General features: G+C 29.8%; 1 protein-coding gene across 1 annotated transcript in view; it reads left to right on the plus strand.

The window, feature by feature from the left end:
- Positions 1–19,843, plus strand: part of Sbf (SET domain binding factor) — a 145,991-nt gene that overhangs the window by 71,883 nt on the left and 54,265 nt on the right. Inside the window, exons 10-14 of the mRNA XM_075378127.1 lie at positions 1,943–2,051; positions 5,946–6,152; positions 9,990–10,103; positions 12,845–12,967; positions 15,198–15,315. Of these exons, the coding sequence (XP_075234242.1) occupies positions 1,943–2,051; positions 5,946–6,152; positions 9,990–10,103; positions 12,845–12,967; positions 15,198–15,315 (671 nt within the window). The remainder of the gene's footprint in view (positions 1–1,942; positions 2,052–5,945; positions 6,153–9,989; positions 10,104–12,844; positions 12,968–15,197; positions 15,316–19,843) is intronic.

A 19,843-nucleotide genomic window follows, 5' to 3' on the forward strand; every position in this document is an offset into this window, starting at 1 on the left:
CTGACAAATCCTCGAAATGATTCATTCACTAGACATTTCATAAAAAAGTCATTGCCCTGTTAGTTGTGTGCATTGTGGCGCTATCTTGTTGAAACCAACTGTGATTGATTTCCATCTCTGTTAACTGATTAATAAAGTTTGTTGTAACAGCACAATAGCAATCATTATATTATTCAAAAAAGATTGGACCCATAATGCGCGTTCTATTTATACCGATCCAGACTTCTATTGTCGCTTTGTGTAACGATTGTGTAATTCATGGGGGTTAGTTATCGACCAAAGTCGTATATTTTGTGATTTAATATGTCCTATTTTGTGAAACAACATAATTTCAAGGATACTTAAGAATTTTTGTCAATAAAATGTTTAAACCACTGACAATAATTTAGTCTTTTGGCGTGATCTGTAGGTTTCAGTTCTTGAACACACATTATTTTGTAGGAGAAAAGTTTAATTTCTTTTCTTACAGCTTCGTGTGTAGTAGCAAGTCTGATGTTTTGCTGCTGTACTAACTTATGCATTGACTTTGATGGACTTTCGGCCATAGCATCCGAAATATCGAGCAGCTTCTATTCATTTAGTTTAGGTGACTTACATTTTGATCAGCGTTTCAACAAAGCCTGTTGCCTGAAATTTTTCAATAAGAGTTTGAACTACATTTCAGTGAGGAACCAGGAGTATTTGGAAACTTTTCAGAAAACTTCTGTTTTATTAAATCAGTATACTTGTCACTTTTACAAAAGATGTGTTCAACGAGAAAAATGCACTCCCTACAAAAAGAGCCATTAACGTTTCTTGCAACTATTGATTTCAATAAACAAAACGAAGCACGTTCAATCACAAATCAACAACTGAGTCATGTCTTGGCTTATTACTGAGTAATATATCTAATGAACCCACAGGGCAACCAACCTAACGCCGAAAGAACAGAATGCATCACATAATTGTAAAGCATACTGTACAGTGACTTTTCAAACGTGCTGTATAATAAATAAAATTTATCTGCATTTGTCCACCTGTTAGTAAAAAGTAAAAACTAACAAATTTTTAATAAGTTTTTTAACTTAAGTTAACCTCAAGATTGTGTAGTTTGATAAAAAGAGTTCCTTTGGAACAGATATTCTTTTTATATTTGCAAAGGTTTAGCACTGCTTTACAAAGCATTTAGGAATTTAAGAAATTGTTTTTTTAGACAATTTTTATTTCCATTTCTAAGGCACTGCAAAATGGTTGAAATGCTTTTATTCTTATATTAAAAAGGAAGTAAAGAAAAGCTAGTCCTAAATTGAATATACTCGAAGGTTTGCTATTCTAAAAAAAAAATTGTAGTACTTAAAATTTCATTTAAAAAAATTCATGATTTTTTCTCTTTCTTCTTGGATCAGTAAAATGTTTAGATGATCTGAAAAATCATATTTCATGTTTTATAATAGTCATTCTTAAAAAAAATTAAATAATCAATCATTGAGATGAAATACTAGAGTTAAGTAATTGAATTTGTTTATAAAGTTGGCCACAGATAATAATGATATTCCCTCACTCGTCAATGTATGCTGGTAGTAATGAATTTATTAGTATCAACATCATATTACTCATAAGTTAAACTCTATTTATATGCCAGATCTTACACCCTACTTAATTCTTCAAAACATGTTCCAGAATAAAATATAACTTGCATGCTAAGGTTTGTGGTATGGAAATAAATATTTGTAATAATGCCTTTATCGTCTAGTTTCCTATAAGCTTCTGTTTACTTATATCTAGTATTGGCTTGTTCGTTACATTAATTTCCAGGACCAGTATACAGTATGAGACTTGAGTTCTATATTTAAGAGCATAGCTACCATGAACAGATCTCTGTCCATAACTGTTTTTTACAATTTAAATTATTCTATTATTGACTGAATAACTTGTTTAATTTCTATCTTATAATTTTTTATAGGTTGTCGTCTTTGAAACCACTTCCTCCTAGAATAGTTCCTGTAGGGCCTCATATATCAAATGTTAATGATAATAGGCATACTGTTAGTAATTCTGCTCGAAGGTTAGAGGTGAGTACTATATATATATTATATTATTGGATATTTTTTACTGAAATTAATATTTTTAAGATTCATATTACTTCTCTGTACTGTTAAATTATTTTTAAATTATAATCAATAAACCAACTAGTACAAATTATTGAGGTAAGACATATCTTACCTTAATTTTTCATGGAAGTAATTTCACAGGGTGATTAAAGTAGTTTCCTCAGTCATGATTGAAATAATTCCGTTATTGCACGATAAAAATTTAAAAGTAAAAATAGTAAAATAATGAAAATGGCGTATTAATCTATACGAGTGCTGCTATCTGTTAAAGTTTCTATAACACTGCTCCCTAAACATTGTTTGATAGTTTATCAAATGAGAAATTTTTTTTATGTCTTCTTTATTAATTGCTAATATTTCTAAATTTGTTTTAATAACAGAAATAGAATGTTTATTGTTTATTAGATGGTCTGACATATTAGGTAAAAATAATTTATTATTTTTGTATATTAAAGAAATGTAATTTTAAACAATTTAATTTTTGTTTTTCCTATATAAATACCATCACAACATTACATTTAATTTTACAAATTCCACACAGATTGTTTATTTTATTATTGTGGTTTTTTTAAATTCTTCAAAAAAAAAATTTGCTTCAGGATTTTATTTTGGCAAAAATAAAATTAAAATAAATAAAAATTGTCTTGTTCTGCCAAAAATATTTTACTAAAATACATTCCTAATAAAATCATATGGTACCTTGCCCTGCAAATTGAAATAATGTCTATTAAACCTTTCAAAAAATTTCCTGTGAACATTGTTTAAAGTTATTTGATTTAATTCTCATTGCCTGAAATTTGTTACTTGATTTATTCTTAGCTAGTAAAGGAGGGCAGAACTTACAATCCCGTTTTAAAGAAAAAAAAATTTCCAAGAAACTTGTTCAAACATTTTTTTGATGCATCATGAGAATTTTTAGGGAAAAAATATAGTGATAAATAAAAGGGTAAATTTTTTGTTCTGTTCATTTTTTTTTCTTTTGTTTATTGCATTCTGAGTGAATAAATAAGTAAAACAATTTATTATTTGCCAAGAGGTGTTATTCCAGTAGTAAATGTTGTAAACGAAGACAACAGACAGCTTTAATTTCAATTTTATTAATTGCTATACGAGGTGCTACCCAAAGGTTCGGGGAATTTTACCATAAAAATAAAATAACTTACCATAACTTATAATTTCCACTGTCTCCTTCAAAGTAATCCCCTTGCGCATTGATACAGTGATCCCAGAGTTTTTCCCATGATTCCATGCATCTCTGGAAGTCTGCAGGTGTAAGTGTTCAAAGTACGTTCTGCATTTCTTCCTGAATCTCCTCAATTGTGTTAAAACGACAGCCTTTCAATTGAAATTTTATTTTCGGAAAGAGAAAAAAGTAGCACAAGGGAAGCCAAGAAATTCTGAATGGCTAACGATGTGTGCGCGGGCGTGTTGTCATGGCACAGAACTCAGCTGTTTTTACCCCACAGATCTGAACGTTTGCGCCTAATGCTTTCACGTAACCGCTTTAAAACTTCACAATAGAACATCCCATCGACGGTTTGACCAAGAGGAACAAATTCCTTATGTATAATGCCTTTCATGTCAAAAAAAACAATCATCATAGACTTCACGTTGCTGCGAACTTGGGTGTGCTTTTTTTGGCCGCGGTGAACTTGGCGACTTCCACTGCGACGACTGCTGCTTAGTTTCAGGTTCATACCCGTACATTCATGTCTCATCACCGGTTATGATGTTGGAGATGAAGTTAGGGTCATCTCTTGCTGAATTTTTCAATTCACTACAGACAGCTATGTGATTTTGTTTCTAGTCGCTGTTCAACAGTCTTGGTACGAATTTTGCAGCAATGAGTCTCATGTTCAAATTATCCGACAAGATGTGTTGCACAGACCCATATGACATTTGTACGATTGCACAAACATCATGAATTGTTTGTTTACGATCTGCAACAATAGCCTCTTGCACTTTTGCCATGTTTTCCGGTGTTATGCTTGTTGATGGTCTTCCTGAATGCTCATCATCATTGACTGTCGTTTGTACCACAAAAAAGTTTTACTTTTTCTCATAGCATTGTCACCAAATGCTTTCACAAGCATGTGATGGGTTTCTGCACCAGTTTTTTTAAGCATGAAGCAAAATTTGATGCAGGTTCTTTGCTCTTTAAAATCTGCCATTTAGAACTTCGGAAAGTAGTAAAACGTAACATTACACAACCGCATGAAAGTCAACAATGCAGCCTCTCACCGTCACTGCTGTTGGAACACTGATTCACAAAAAGTACTGTTAGCCACATCTAGCAGCAGCAGGTCGTACCAGCAATGGTTCGCGCGCAAAATTCAAATTCCCCGAACTTTTGGGTAGCACCTCGTATATATTAAAATAAGTTAAATCTGCTAGTTTTGTTAAACTTGGTTTAATTTAAATTAATTAATAAAGATTAATTAAGCAGCTATCAAAACTATAGTTTTTTTCCCCCATATAGTCATTCATTTTATTTCAATGAATGAAAAAATAAACTTTTATATTTACAAATTTAATATTTTTATTATGTTTTTAATTAATCTTTAATTCTTAAAAAATAATTATAAATTACATGGTAGGCTTTTGGTTGCAATTCCTTTATAAAACATATAAAGAATTTTAACAATATATGGATAAAGTTGTCATTCCACCTCATCAAATCCCGTTTAGGAATTAGCTGCCTTACCAGCTATGAGACAGTTGTTGTGTACCAGACTGTGCTAGCAGATAGAGCCACTATGTTGGCTGACTGAATTCCCCATTCAAGGAAGAGTGGAGACCTGTTTGGTTTAATATTAAAAGTATTTGGTGGAATGGTTCTCATTTGCAGTTCATCTTTTATACTTCTCTTCAACTTGATTTATTCCTTTAAGCTTAAGGATAACGTTATAAATTACTAAAGAACTTTGTTCATTTTTACTGAAGAATGTTGCTTTTCTCGTGAATGACACTTGCTGAAATTTTACCAGTAGCATAATGACATCCATTAATGATATCAGAGTTTATATATTTCTTTAAATTAATATTTTTTAAACTTTTTTTAGCACTCTATTATTGTAGATTTTAGAAAGTTTACTTAATACACCAATCTTCATTGTGTTTTTAAACAACCATTACTGTTTTAATAATATTCTTTGTTTTTAGCACTGAAATCATAGCAGCAACAAAACTGTCCAATTTCAGAATCGTATCTAATGTATTATTTTATTTATAGATTAAATTATTATGTCATAAATAATTTTATTTATGTAATAGAATACATGTGTAGATTTAAAATTGCTATTTAAAGATGTATTAATATATCGTTTTCAATAAATTGAGTCATGTTTTTTTGGAGCCAAGTTGATATCTCTGTAGGTATGTAATTCTTGTTTTTAAAACTACAGAACTGATTATTACCAGTTACAATTAATGTATTTTGGCTAGACACTAATAAACTATAAAAATTGTGTTGATTGACCAAATGACATCTTAAAAACATGCTATACAAACAATATTAATTTTTGAAATTTAAAAAAATCACAATTCCATATCAGAAGAGATATAAGTAAAAAATGAATTTTCTCTTGAAGTTGAATAACATTAAATATCCCTGTAAGTATCTATGCAAGGGTCCTTTCTAAACTATAAATTAAAATATAGCACTAAAAGAGCTGTAACTAGGAAAGTAAAAATTATTTTTATTATTTTAATAAGAAAGTCTGTTGTGTTTTCTGTTATAGGCAGGCTTAATAATTAGTATTATAACCTTGAATTAATTTGTTGTAATGTTATTAATTCCAGAAATTTTATTTTATCTTTTATATTTTACTTATCAGTTTGTTTTATTATTTTTAGGTGTTAAGGAACTGCATTAATTGTATATTTGAAAATAAGATCTCAGATGCTAGAAAAACATTTCCGGCAGTATTAAGAGCCTTAAAATCAAGGGCTGCTAGATTAGCTTTGTGCACAGAATTGGCACAACATGTTATGGGTAATAAAGCTATGCTTGAACATCAACAGTTTGATTTAGTCGTACGACTTATGAACTGTGCTCTTCAGGTATATTCAGATAAGATTTTTTTATTTTGTATCAAATATTATTGTATGCAAAAATGTACATGCATGTTAATGAATAATTTATAATAAAGCATCCTAGCAGTAGAGAAATATTAAAACCAATGTTTTTTTTTTTTTTTTTTTTTATTTATAAAAATGCACTTTATTGCTTTTCTATTGTTTTACATATATTCAGCTCTTTCATGACAGTCAATACTTTATCAGATGAATGTAGTCTCCTTCCAGTCATTTAATAAAACTGATTGACTAAAATTAAAAACAGTAGGCTTTACATTACAATGCTAGTGAACTAGAAAAAGAGACTTTTAGGCTGTTGAGGTAAGAATAGAGCATTGTGCATGCTATTTGAGAAAAAACAACTAGTTTCCTGCCTATCAATAAACACATGCCTCTATATTCTTTATTTAAATAGATCTCGTTATATTGAATAAATTAGTACCATACAGTGGCATGGACCATACAACCAACTAGGTGCTGGTACTACATCATGGTATGGTACTACTATACTGTATTCTACATATTTTCTTAATAACATTGTATAATTTATTATATTTTCAGAATTTGTATTGTTGCATTAATGGTAATTTACTCCACAATAAAATATTATTCATATCAATAAATTTAGATTATTAAGAGTGTTCATTTCATACTGTGATTACGTGAAAATTTTTTCTTTGTTCAGGTTAAATTTTATTTTTGTAAATACTTCATTGAGTTAGTTACTGGTTTAATTTTCTGTAACAATCTGTATTTTCATTAGAGTTGTTACTAGCAAGTTCAGTGTTCCCTAGTTATAATTTTAGTTTACTTTTTACAGCTGAAATTATAAAGATATGTCAGGAATAAAATCAAGGGTTGGCTCAATTGGTCAAATTTTTAATAACAATCATGAAAGTTATTTAGGTAGTAAAAACTTTGGAAGAAGAAGCCTCAAAAATATAATTATTTCTTGAGATAAAACTTGACAACATTTGCTATACGTTAACACTGATAAGTTCCAGGTGATTTAAAAAGGACTTTATAACATTAAAAGCATATAAAAATTTATTTAGTAAACTTACAGATTCGGTTGAGGTTTTGACTCGTGTAATTCGTTAATGCCAAATTTGGCCACCAGCACTGTCACTAGTGATGTGAAAAATGGATTCATTGACTGGTACAGAATATGCTTGCTGTATGTTTTGGTTTCATGATTTGCAGTTGGCAACTGCAGTTCAACATAATTTTTATGGACTGCAGTTGGGAGCCTTGTAGTAGGTGTACAATTTACTCGAAATCAAACCTTTGTTGAGACATGTTGTTCTATTAAATATACAAAATCACCAATAAGCTCACACTTCTCTGAAGCTGCTGTGGAACAACTCAGAGAAAGCTTTGTATGCAGTCTGAAAAAGTCAGCTCGACATGAGTTGAGTTCTGTGGAAATTATGGATTTTCCATCATTTCCATACAAAACTGACTTGCAGAACCAAAGTGAGTATTGGATGATAAATTTAATGTGTTTTTCTATAAAATGAGACTTCAGCCCAATCTGTAAGTTATCTCAATAAATTTATATATGCTTTTAAAGTTATTGAAGTCCTTTTTGGATCACCCAGTTCTTTAATGTTTTTCAGTGTCAAGGAACTTCAGTAACAAATAATTTAAGGCAAGTTGAAAATTTAATTTTAACATTCATAAAACTCTACACTAGGTTATTACAATTAATAATAATTTTAATTACAATCAATAGGTAGGTCTATATAGGAATCATCTAAATAATGTAAGGATAGCTTAATGTTATGGTTTGTTGAAATGAACACAAACATCAGTCTCTTTCTTTTGTTGGTGGCAGTTTACATTACATAGGCATAAAAGTTTACATAAGAATAAAATGGCATTCTGAGCTTGGATCATCTGTACTTATTAAATGTCAGGAAAGAGACATATTTCCTTCTTTCATTTTGAAGTTTCTGACTTTTTAATGGTTTTTTAGCTTTGAGTATATTTATCAGATGAAATAGCATTTGTATGAAAATGTTCATGAGCTTATGTAAAAGAATTTAAAAACAATACACATTTTTATTAGAATAATTTTAATATGTTGTGTATGTGTGTGTGTGTATATATATATATATTTTTTTTTTTTTGAAGCATATTTTTAAAGTAAAATTTATTTTAAAATAAAAACAAAACTGAAAAATATGAACAATTACTTACATATAAAAACTTTCTATATTTACTATTTTTCTACTTAGCTGCCTTCAACTTCAATATATTTTTCATAGTGTTTCACTATCGTTTTATTCCCTCTTAAAGAAATTTTATCTCTAGTGACCTTAAATCATGCAGTAACATCATTTTTCAATTTGTTTTCATCATCAAAACTTGTGATGCAAACCACTGTGTAAGATGGAGAAAAAGAAAATTTCTGGGAGCTAAGTCTATAGGGCGGACGATTGAAGATTTTCCAGTGAAACTTTTCCAGTTGCTTCACTGTCTGATTTACTGTGTGTGGCCATGCGTTGTCAGAAAAAACAAAATCTTGTGGGTTAGCATATCACTGTGTTTTTTTAGCTCTTGTAAAAATGTTTATAACGTTTCATAATACATACTGGTATTCACAGTGTTCTGTAAGCATTAAATTTGACAACCAAGACATCCCCTTTTGTCCCAAAAATCAATAGCTGTAAACTTTTTTCTTAATTTTCTTGTTTAAACTTCTTCAGTTTAAGAGAGGATAAATGCTGTCATTGCATTGACTACTGCTTTATCTTGATGTTCAAATAAGCAATCCAGGTTTCATCTCTGGTAACACTGTAAGAGTTCAGCCCTGCAGCAAAACGTTTTCCTTTTGTGTGTCAGTTAATATCTTGGGCATCCATCTTGCACATAATATTTTATAATCGTAATTATAATCGTGATATGGTGAAACTCAGTTTTCTCAAATTTGTCATTGTCAGCTTTTCAATCAAATCATGCTTATTAACGATGGTTGGCCATTATGTTCATCATCACAAATGTCCCTTCAACCTTCTCAGATTGAATGACATTGCTGTCTTTCTTTAGCATCACTCATAATATTCAGCTTTCACAAATTTGTCTGAATTTCACTCGCAGAATTTTTTTTGCCACCAAAATTCAAATACTCCTAAAAGTCATAAATTGTATAGCACTCATTAAGTAGATGAATATAAACAACTAAAAGCAAAATCACATCATGCCGGGAGAATGAAGCCATATGCACCTAGTTACCCATGATCAGTGCCGGTCAACAATTTCTCACCAGTCTAAAGGAGCATAGAAGCAAATAACAATTCCGTCCATAATTAAAACAACATAACTATAACTGCCACTAAATAAATAATGACCCACCTGTTAAATGAAAGGCAACAGCAGCAAGGAACATTCGTCCAGGTTCTTCAGATTAGTGGCAGATACAAACTCTCCCAGTAACCTTCCATTCCATAAAATCAAAATCACTAAACTATTGTTGCTAAGTGTTGGTTGAAATAACTGAGCTGCGCAAGTGCCATCTGTTTACATTCCTTATATAGGTGGCAAATTAAAAAAAAAAAAACTGACGTTATTTTAAAAACGTGCCTTGACCTTACTTTTTATGTGTGTGTATATATATATAATACACATAAACTAGTTTCAGTAGTATATGAATGAGAAATCTTACATTTTATTTTGACCATTGACAAACAGAAATAATATTGTATATAAGAGATTTGCTTTTATTCTCATGTTTTAATTCAGATTTAATGTTTGTTAAAAATTCATAAAATTACTAAACTATTATTACCTTATTTACTACTACTACCATATTTTTTTTAGGATGGATCTTCCATGGATGAGTTTGGTGTTGCTGCAGCTTTGTTGCCTCTTGCAACAGCATTCTGTAGGAAACTGTGTACTGGTGTCATTCAGTTCGCTTATACTTGTATACAGGTAATTTAAGTGATTAATATGAATATTTATGTTGCTTTGGTAATTTTACTTTGTTGTATAGGACGTTTCTCTATTAACCCTTTGTGGACTAGATCTTTTCTTGAAATGATTAAAAAAAGATTGCGTGCTTATATTATTGTTGGTAAAAAAAACGGTACTAATAGGCCTTATGGTGACTATTTGTAAACTTGTGCTAAAATATTTATAAAAATTTTTATTACCATTATTTTGTAGCAGTTTTTTTTTTTTTTTAATTGTAGGAAAACCAATGCGCACTATCAACTAGATATATTTTTTGTGGTCATATCTTATTCGAAAAATTTTCTAAAGATTAAAGAAACCAAAAACAGAAATAAAAAACTAAAAAAAATGAGTTTGAAGCCTCTTAACTGAAAATAAAGAAACCGTTTTTATATAGGAATCATGATTTTTGGCAAGAAGTTGATAAATTATAGTTAAATTTACATTAGAACCTTCTGTACACAAATCACTATCAGATTGAACATCCCTAAGTTCCCAATCAGTTTCATATAGTGTGTGAAATACACTGCTCATTTTGTCTATTATAGCAGCTCACTGATAAGTATAGTTAGAACAAAGAAAACAAAACACTAAGATGAAATAAGTATAGTGTTACGTACGATCTGAATGTCACAAATAACTAAAAATCATGATAAACACACAATGCTCTTGGCTAATCAAAAAAAATTATATAAATAAAATAAAGCATTTCTTTTCACTCTGAATGAACTATGATTTCATGTCCAACTCAAAACAATAATGAATGATTGATATTTACGTATTATGCAATGAACACCTTTATGTTGTTCATTGCATGGTGTATTAATCCATTAAATCCTTCATGGATTAAATGTTCTCTAAAAATAAAAACATAAACAGTCAATAAGTTAAATATAATAATTATTTTTGTTTACTGTCCAAATATTAATTTCGATGTCCTGTGGGTGTACAATAACAAACGTAACCTCTTCTCATAAGCGGTCTGCCATGACAACCAAACATTGTGATCAGTACCAACCTCATTTTGACAGTGATGAAATTTTTCCAAATTGTCTTTCTCATATAAAATGATATTGACAAAAAGTCTCCAGTTAATCTTTTTAGCATAAAACTGAATCTGACTAAAAAATTATCAAGTGGTCTTCAAAGGGTTAAGCTAAAATAATTGAAAATTAAATTTTTATCAGATTTGGAACAATGTAGTCACTCTTTAATTGTATTCCTTTTGTGTAGTTTTCATGCCATCAGTTTTTTATTAATAAAATTTTGTCTCGTTTTATTCATGTTTTGTATGCATACAATGTCAGTTGATCCAGGCATTAAGCAACCTTCTCAGTTGAAAGTTATCAGAATCGAATTTCACATCAGAATACACCATTTGTTGATCCAATTTGATATTAGCTAACTTTTTATTTGGTTATTTTTCCCGTTCAATGGTTAAAAGATTGATGTTTTTATTTGTTTTCCTAAGTCTCTTAAGAAACCACTTCCTTTAAAACACATTCTTTCCCACTTCCTTGTTGACTTTACCCGTTCCTTGTTTCTGTGGTCGCTCTCTTTTACCTAACTACGATGTTTTTTGTTCCTACATCTTCCAAACAGTTTGTTCCTTGTTCATTTGATGAAGGTATTCGAACATCTTAACTTGGTTTGAACAGATTATATTTTTTACGATATTTAAAAAAATTATATTTATCTATACTGTTTTTACTCTAAAGTAAAACCTAGTTCTTTTTAACTTAACTCTGATGTGCCTATACTTCATCTTTGTGCCTGTATTTCTCTTTGCTAATCTTCATTACATTATCTTAATATCTTGAATCTAGATGTCCTAATTTGTTTTAAATACAGTTTTGACTCCCCATATAACAATATCATCATTTAATAAAATACAGTATGGTACTTTTTCTTACATTTTTATTTTACTCTTATGTGAAATCAACATCCTTGGATGTTTTTAATGGTATGGGTAATGAGACACTTCTCTGTTTAAACCACTTTTAAGCTGAACTATCCAACCGTAGATTTTACACAACTTTTATTTATGGGCTCATCTACTTTTTATTCAACCATATCGATAAGTTTATATAATGTTTGTGCATCTACAACTTGTCAACATTTACCAGATGATGATGTCATATTTTAATGTTATTTATGGATTCAGAAAGTAAATTAGAGAGTTTAATCAGTTTAATCATTTTAAAAATAACACTATTGATAACAAAAAAACTGAAGAAATTTACTGTTAATATATTCCACGGTTTAAGATTAATCTACTAACAAAAATTAGGACTACAAAACTGCAATATTAAAGATTTAAAAGCTTTAGAATATCAGAACAGTTGGTCTTAAAGTAGCTTAAAAATTTGCATTTTAGCAGAAGAATACAACTATTTACTGCTTTTTCTTTTTTATGTTCATTGAATACAAAAATCTCGTTGTAAAACTTCATTATTTTAACAAAATAAAGTGTTGCATTGCACTTTAATTTTGCAATCTTTGTAAAATAAGTATACCTGGAATTTTTTTTTATATATGTTACATGTGTAGGAAAAAAATTATAAGTGAAAAGAAAAACAGGTTTATTTAGCAACGTCTCATGAAATGTTTACATAAATGTCTTGAATTACTTTTCTATATAATGTTTAATCAGTTTGTTGAAACCAGATTATTGCATAACATGAAGCAATAAAAGTGAAGATTTATTTATTTATTTTTAGGAACATTCTGTCTGGCAAAATCAGCAGTTTTGGGAAGCAGCATATTACCAGGATGTCCAACATGATATTAAGCAATTATATTTGCAAACCCAGAATGCAATTAGCCCAGTTAGTCCTCGTGAGGTAATCAGATTTTTTTTTTATTTATGTATAGAAATTGATCTTTTTTATGTTGAATCATAATTTGTGTTTTTTTATTGAATAGGTGAAATAGTCTACATATTTATGAGGCGTGTTCTTAAAGTAAGATCTCTTTTGAATTTGCTGCCTGTATACACAATGTAAGCAGATGGCACTTGGATAGGTTGTTATTTCAATCAATTGTCAGTTGTTAGTGAAAATATTATAGTAATTTTATTGTTGTTTATATTCATCCACTTATAATTTGTGCAACAATATTTGATCCCATCAAATGTGAGGTATGAAGATAATCCAATTTCTGATGGTAAACATCAATCCTGAGTGAAATTCTCACCCCAACCTTGTAGGGGAAGATGCCTTGTGTTTCTTCGGGTTGTCACATCACCCCCCCCCCTCTGTTCCAAGCCCTGACTGGCTTTAACGGGAGGCTGAAATTCACAGTCATATTTGTGATGTTTTTAGTCTGAATATTATGAGTGATGCTGAAAAGCTACTCAAGAAGTGTGATAATGAAGGCTGTAGCAGCCAGTTATCAATAGATGGTTTGATTGAAAAAATTGGCAAAAAAATTGAGAAAGCTGGCGCTTCACCATGTCACAATTGTCTTTGATATTTCATGATCTTTAATTTATGAATTTTTCACTGAAAAATTGGGCTATAAAAAGTCTTGGTGCTGCGTATGAATTTTTGTGGTGTTATGAAAATGAAGGTGATGAATTGTTTGACCACATTATTATCGGTAATGAAACCTGGATTTCTTATTCAAACAAAGTGACAAAGTAGCAGTCAATGCAATGACAATATTTTTCATCTCTTAGACCGAAGAAGGTTAAATATAAGAAAGTTCAGTAAAGAATCTTAGAGACAAAAGGGTGTCTTACTTGTCAAATTTAGTGTTAGCAGAACTACTGTGACTGCTAATAGGTATTAGGAAATGGTACTTATGTATTAATTAAATACATATTTTGATACTATTTTGATATACGTACGATTTGTCAGTACACGAAGTCAACATAACCTAAAGCTGTAGCTGCGGTGGCATTAATACGTAAGTACCAGAAATGTTAAAAACTCATATAAGAACTATAAAAAAAACAAACGTGGTATGCTATCCCACAGGATTTTTTTTCATGACAATGCCCGGCCATACATGGGAAATCAGAGATTAAAGGTGTTGAAAAGATTTTGTTGGAAAATGTTCAGTCATCTATCTTTAATCTTGACTTAACTCCCAGTGATTATTTTCTTTTTCTCTACCATAAACAGTGGCTTACATCACAAAGGTTTGACAATGATGACTTTGAATTGATAAATAGTGTTACTGCGGGGGGTTTTAAGTTCTGGACAGGTAAATTTCTTGAAGGTGGAATAAGAAAGCTAGTGAAATATCAAAATTGTATTTTGATATCAAAGTTGAAGGTAGCTACTAGAAAAATTTTAAATAAATGTAATTTTGATGTTTAATTTTGGTAAGTTTGTTTACATTTATCAGTTTTGTTTATATTTCAAGATAGACCTTACTTTAAAAACATACCTTATATTTGACTGATTAAAATAGTAAAAAAGTTTTAGTTATTTATCTATGAATAAATAAATGTCTATGGATATTTTACTCGGTAAATGTTTTAATGTATATTTATTTTTTATTTGTCACAAATTTAAAAAATTGTGAAAAGTCACTCCCAAGATGTGAGTGAACAAAATTAGATTACTATAACAGTAATATTCAATGTCCACTGCAGGTGATGCAACATCTACTTAAAAAATTGTTTCATAACATGAAATATTTTCTCTTAATGTTGTAATTGTTGGATGTTATACAATACAAAACATTTACTAAATTATTTTATAACTTTGATAATTTGGCTTACAGTAGTTGTTATTTAAAAAAAAAAAATTAGACAATTTAAAGTTTTATCTTTAATACTTAGATTAAAGAAGCATGTGATAAACTTTTCAATAGGTGTAAGTGAATATTACAATGGAAAAAAATCTACTGTGTTGCAGCAGCAATAACAATAGTAGCTAATGGAGTGCAATTGTAGTGGCAAAACGTAGTTACCGCTAAACACTTTAATAGAAATGGTTGATTGGATTCAACTTTATTAGCTTGTGCTAAGAGGACTTAATTCTGCACATCTATTTAAATTCTATTTAAAATTTGAATAAAAGTATTGCATTAGTATAAAAATATATAATTTTTATGGAACAGGGTAGAGAATTTGTTTGGAAGGATCGTGGAAAACCAATCCATACAGGAAGATCTCAAGAACCTTCTGCTTTAGAAATTGCTGCTGAACAAATGAGAAAGTGGCCTTCTATTGATCCAGGTTTGAATTTTTTTTCGTAGTTTTAGCCTAGAAAGTAAATATAAATACTATAGTAGTATATACAAGGTAAGTTCAAAAAGTTCCTGGAATTGCCTCATAATAATAATAATAATATCAGTGATAAAAGGAAATTTTGGTTTTTATGTTGGCAGTACTCATAATATCATGATTTATCTGCATACAACAATAATGAAGCTGAAATGAAGCTATTTTGTATGTTGAACTAAAAAAGGTCAGCAATTGAAGAGTGCACAAATATGAACGTCTACATTTTAGTGATTGTCATGTTAGTGTTTTGAAGATAAGATTCGTTGTAGGAGCTTACCTACCTATCTTAACATATGAAGAAAATATTGAGCATATTGAAAATTTTATTCAAAGTGACAGAAGAAAACTATCAAAAAAGTAGTATTAATAGTTAGGATATTAATCTGAAGTTGCCACAGCAGTATTCTCAGTAATGATTTATACATGTATTTTGTTCGTCTACACGTTGCTCTAAAAATGTCATTGCAGATCAGAAAGAAAGTCGCATATCACTGGCAGGAAATCTCATTTCTATAGCTGATCAAAATGAAAATTTTCTAAGTGTAGACGGTGTTTTTTGTATGATCTACAGATAAATCACCAGTCATCAGAGTGGAAATCAACATCATCTTTGTAGTCGTGAAAATTTTGTTTGGGTAGGAGATAAGGAAAAATTATGTTGTAAGTTTTTTTTATTTGTAGGATATTGTTCAGTAGGAATTAATTCCTGACAGCCACACAGTGAATAAGGGAATGCGCATTGTTAATGAGATGCAGTAAAAAGTAAGCATCCTGGAAAATGAGAAACAAAAAATTGAATTCTTTTGCATGACAATCCAAAATTTATCCATACTTAACAAAGAGTACCTAACATGACATAATGTAATAACCGTGGAGCAACTACTCCCCCAACTGGGGATCAGCTGATTTTTATTTGTTATCTCACTTTGAGGAGAAAAAATATTCTGAAGGGGAAAAGAAATAAGAATGCTGATGATGTGATTGCAAGTGCAATGAAGCAGCTGGGGATGACATTTCAAAACAAGTTCCAGTAATATTTCCAAAAGTGTTATAGATGTTACAAAAGTATGTAGCTGCCAAAGAAACATCTTTGCAGGAAATGTACTATAAAATTTTCATGTTAGCAGATTTTTGAAAAATATATTAATTCCATGAACCTACCTTATATGATTATTCAATATTATCATAATCTGTGGTTTTTCTTATTGTAATGGTTGATTCTACATCACATAGATTTAAATAAATAAACTTCTGTTGTATAGTATGATTGTATATCTATAGATATTCAGTTTTGTAACTTATGAAATTAATTTGTTACATGAAACTTTTAAGTTGTCACTTGATGATGACAACAAACAATCATCTTATATTGTTTCATTCTCACATTCTTCCTTTGTGAATATTTCACAAAATTTATAACATAAATGGAAATTTGTTTGCAAACTAAACAGTTTGTTTTAGGAGATGAATAGACTCATATTGACCGTGTACATAAGTACATGTGTAATAAGGGTTTTTTCTGTTAATAATTTTCAGAAAATTACGAATGAGTACAACCGCAATTAGTGAAAATGCAAAAGAGATGGATTTGTGTACTTAAAAAAAAACAAATAAACAAAATAAAATTAAGTCTTTTTATGTTAAAAAAATGGTTCCCAGAACTCTATCTCTAATATTTTTTAAAAAATAATAAAAAATTTAAAAAAATTTAAGTCAGGAAACATAATTTGTTACATTTAGTGTAAAAATAATTCAGTTAAATTGTCAGTTGACAAATAAAGTTACTAAAAAACAAATGATAGTTTGAGAAATTTGATTTCATTTGTAAGCAAAGAAAGATCAAGCTAGTAGAAAAAAATTAGAAGCTAATAATTGAATGTCTTTTCTGTTTACAAATCAGCTCATTGTTATGAAATATTTTCAATTGAATTTTATTACTTTGACAAACTTGTCGACATTACTGATTAAATGAATTGAAATTTGATTTGAATATGATCTGTTATTCTTCATATATGTAAGGTACACCCCTGAATCACTGTATACATTTTTGATTGCTATTTACAGATAAGCTGTAAGCTTATGTGCGACAGTATTAACAACACCTGAAATTGTTAACAATAATCAGACGAATTAACATGTGGTATGGCATAATAGATAATCAGTGAATTGGCCCTTTTATATTAGAATATCATCTTTTAAGGATTGCATTACCTAGAATGAATTTTTTGTCTATCTGAAAATATCCCACTTCAAAAAAAAAAAAAATAGACATGTATTTTCAACATGATAGAGCTCCTCCACATTCTACTGATCATGTTATAAAATGTTTAACATTTGTTGGAAAATTAATTGACTATTGATGTCTCCAGATTTTATTCTAAAAGATTATTATTGTTTTTGGGTTGAATAAAAAATGAGGTTTGTAAATTCAGTTAATATGAGTTGAACTGATTGCTCAAATTTTAAATACTGCTGCCCTTATTAAGGAACATGAACATGGTTTGACTTTAGCCACTCAAAATCTTTGAAAATAAGTTAAGAAGAGCATAAATTTTAATCATAGAATTTTTTAACTTTCATTGGAAGCTAATGAAGTTTATTTCATTGAAGTAAATCAATTAAATTTTTACTAACTTTAATAATGAAAATTCGGGTTTTTGTTTATTTTATTTACACAATTTTTTATCTTAGTTTTGATTTTAATTAGTCAAATTTAACAAACTATTTTTTTTTTTATTTATTTACTTTATTTTCATCAATTTCTCTGAATTAAATTTTTCTTAAATTTGTTATTAAGTTTTATGACAATTAAACCAAGTTATTTTTTCTCAAACGTATTATAATTGTGCTTTTTGATTTGAGTTTTATGTAACTCATAAAATACCATAAATATTGTTCTGGAAACAATTCCTTTTAATTCCATATCATATAACATAATGATAAATTTTTTTGTCTTAATTGGTCTTCAAAAAATTTTAGTATTGCATTATATTGTCAACAGAGGAAAAATCAGGACAAAATATCTCGGCAGCTGTAACTTAAGAAGAACAAATTTCCAGAACCTATGTTTGTATAACTATTATTCTTATTTTTAGCTCTAGAATTATCTCCTGAAATATTCCTTTCCTGGTGAAACACTCTGCATAACATAGTGTGAACATTATAATATTGTTGTTTTTGAATACTTTTATATGTTTTGCAAGTAGATTAGTTAGTTGCAAACCGTTCTGATTTTTCAGTTTAGAAAAAAATAGTATACACAATCGGTCAGTTGTTTTTGAACGCATTGTCACTCATGCAAATGATTGATATGGATTGTTTATGATATTTCATGAAAATTGGAGTATAATTTTCTAGAGTTTAAAATTTTTGTAAATTATTCTTGGTGTAGTCTTGAGACTGCACTCTTGTTGAGTTTATCTATTCTACAGGGTGATTTTTTAGTCCTGTTACCAATTGTTAATGTATGGTAATTTCTTTCTAAGAAAGGGAAATTTTGTTTTGTGACAGAAAGTTGGTAGCGCTACTCAACCGGTATAGATATGGCAGTGTGAGTTGATTCTCCTTGAGCTGTGTAAACTTTTGTGCCTTTTCCAGTCTTGTTACGAACAGAATGTCTTTTACCATAGAACAACGAGTTTTCATTCTTGAACAATATTTTGCTACGATATCGTACACGAGTGTAAAATAATCATTTCAAATTAAATTTGTTGGTGTTCCTCTGCCAGAAAAAATGTCAATTACTAGGCTAGCAAACCGATTTCGAGAGACAGGTAGTGTTTGCGACAGAAAACATAGTGGTCGACCAACTCGCTTGAAGATGACGTTTTAGGGAATGTGAAAACAAGATTGTTCAATTCTCCACGAAAAATTTTACGAAAACTTTCCACACAAGTTGGTTTGTTATATTCGAGTGTTCAGAAAGCCGCTAAAAAATTGAAATTGTATCCGTATCGTGTACGATTAGTCCAAGAGCTTCAGCCTCCAGATTTAAACAAGGCGATTGCAATATTGCTGTTGGTTTAGGTCTTTCGTAAATGATAACGAAATCAAATTTTTAAACACAGTGTTCTTTAGTGATGAAGCTTGGATCCATCTCTATGGTTATGTGAACAGTCAAAACTGTCGAATTTGGGCGGTTGAAAATCCTGACGCTTTACAAGACAAATCTTTGCATCCTGAAAAAATTGGTGTTTGGTGTGCGATATCTCGTCATTGTAATGTCGGACCCATATTCTTCGAACAGACAGTAAATGGTGAAGTATACAGGAATATTGTGGGCCAATTTGTGTCCCTCCTGGAACCTCAAGAACAGTATTGCTGGTTTCAGCAAGACGGCGCTACATGCCACATGTCTCGAGAAACCATGGATTTTCTGTAAGAGTTCTTTGATGATCGAATAATAAGCAAGGGCTTATGGCCTCCAAGGTCCCCAGACCTCACATCTCCTGACTACGTTTTGTTGGGCTATATTAAGTCC

Source organism: Lycorma delicatula, chromosome 11 (genome assembly GCF_047948215.1).
Source record: "Lycorma delicatula isolate Av1 chromosome 11, ASM4794821v1, whole genome shotgun sequence".
NCBI lineage: Eukaryota > Metazoa > Arthropoda > Insecta > Hemiptera > Fulgoridae > Lycorma > Lycorma delicatula.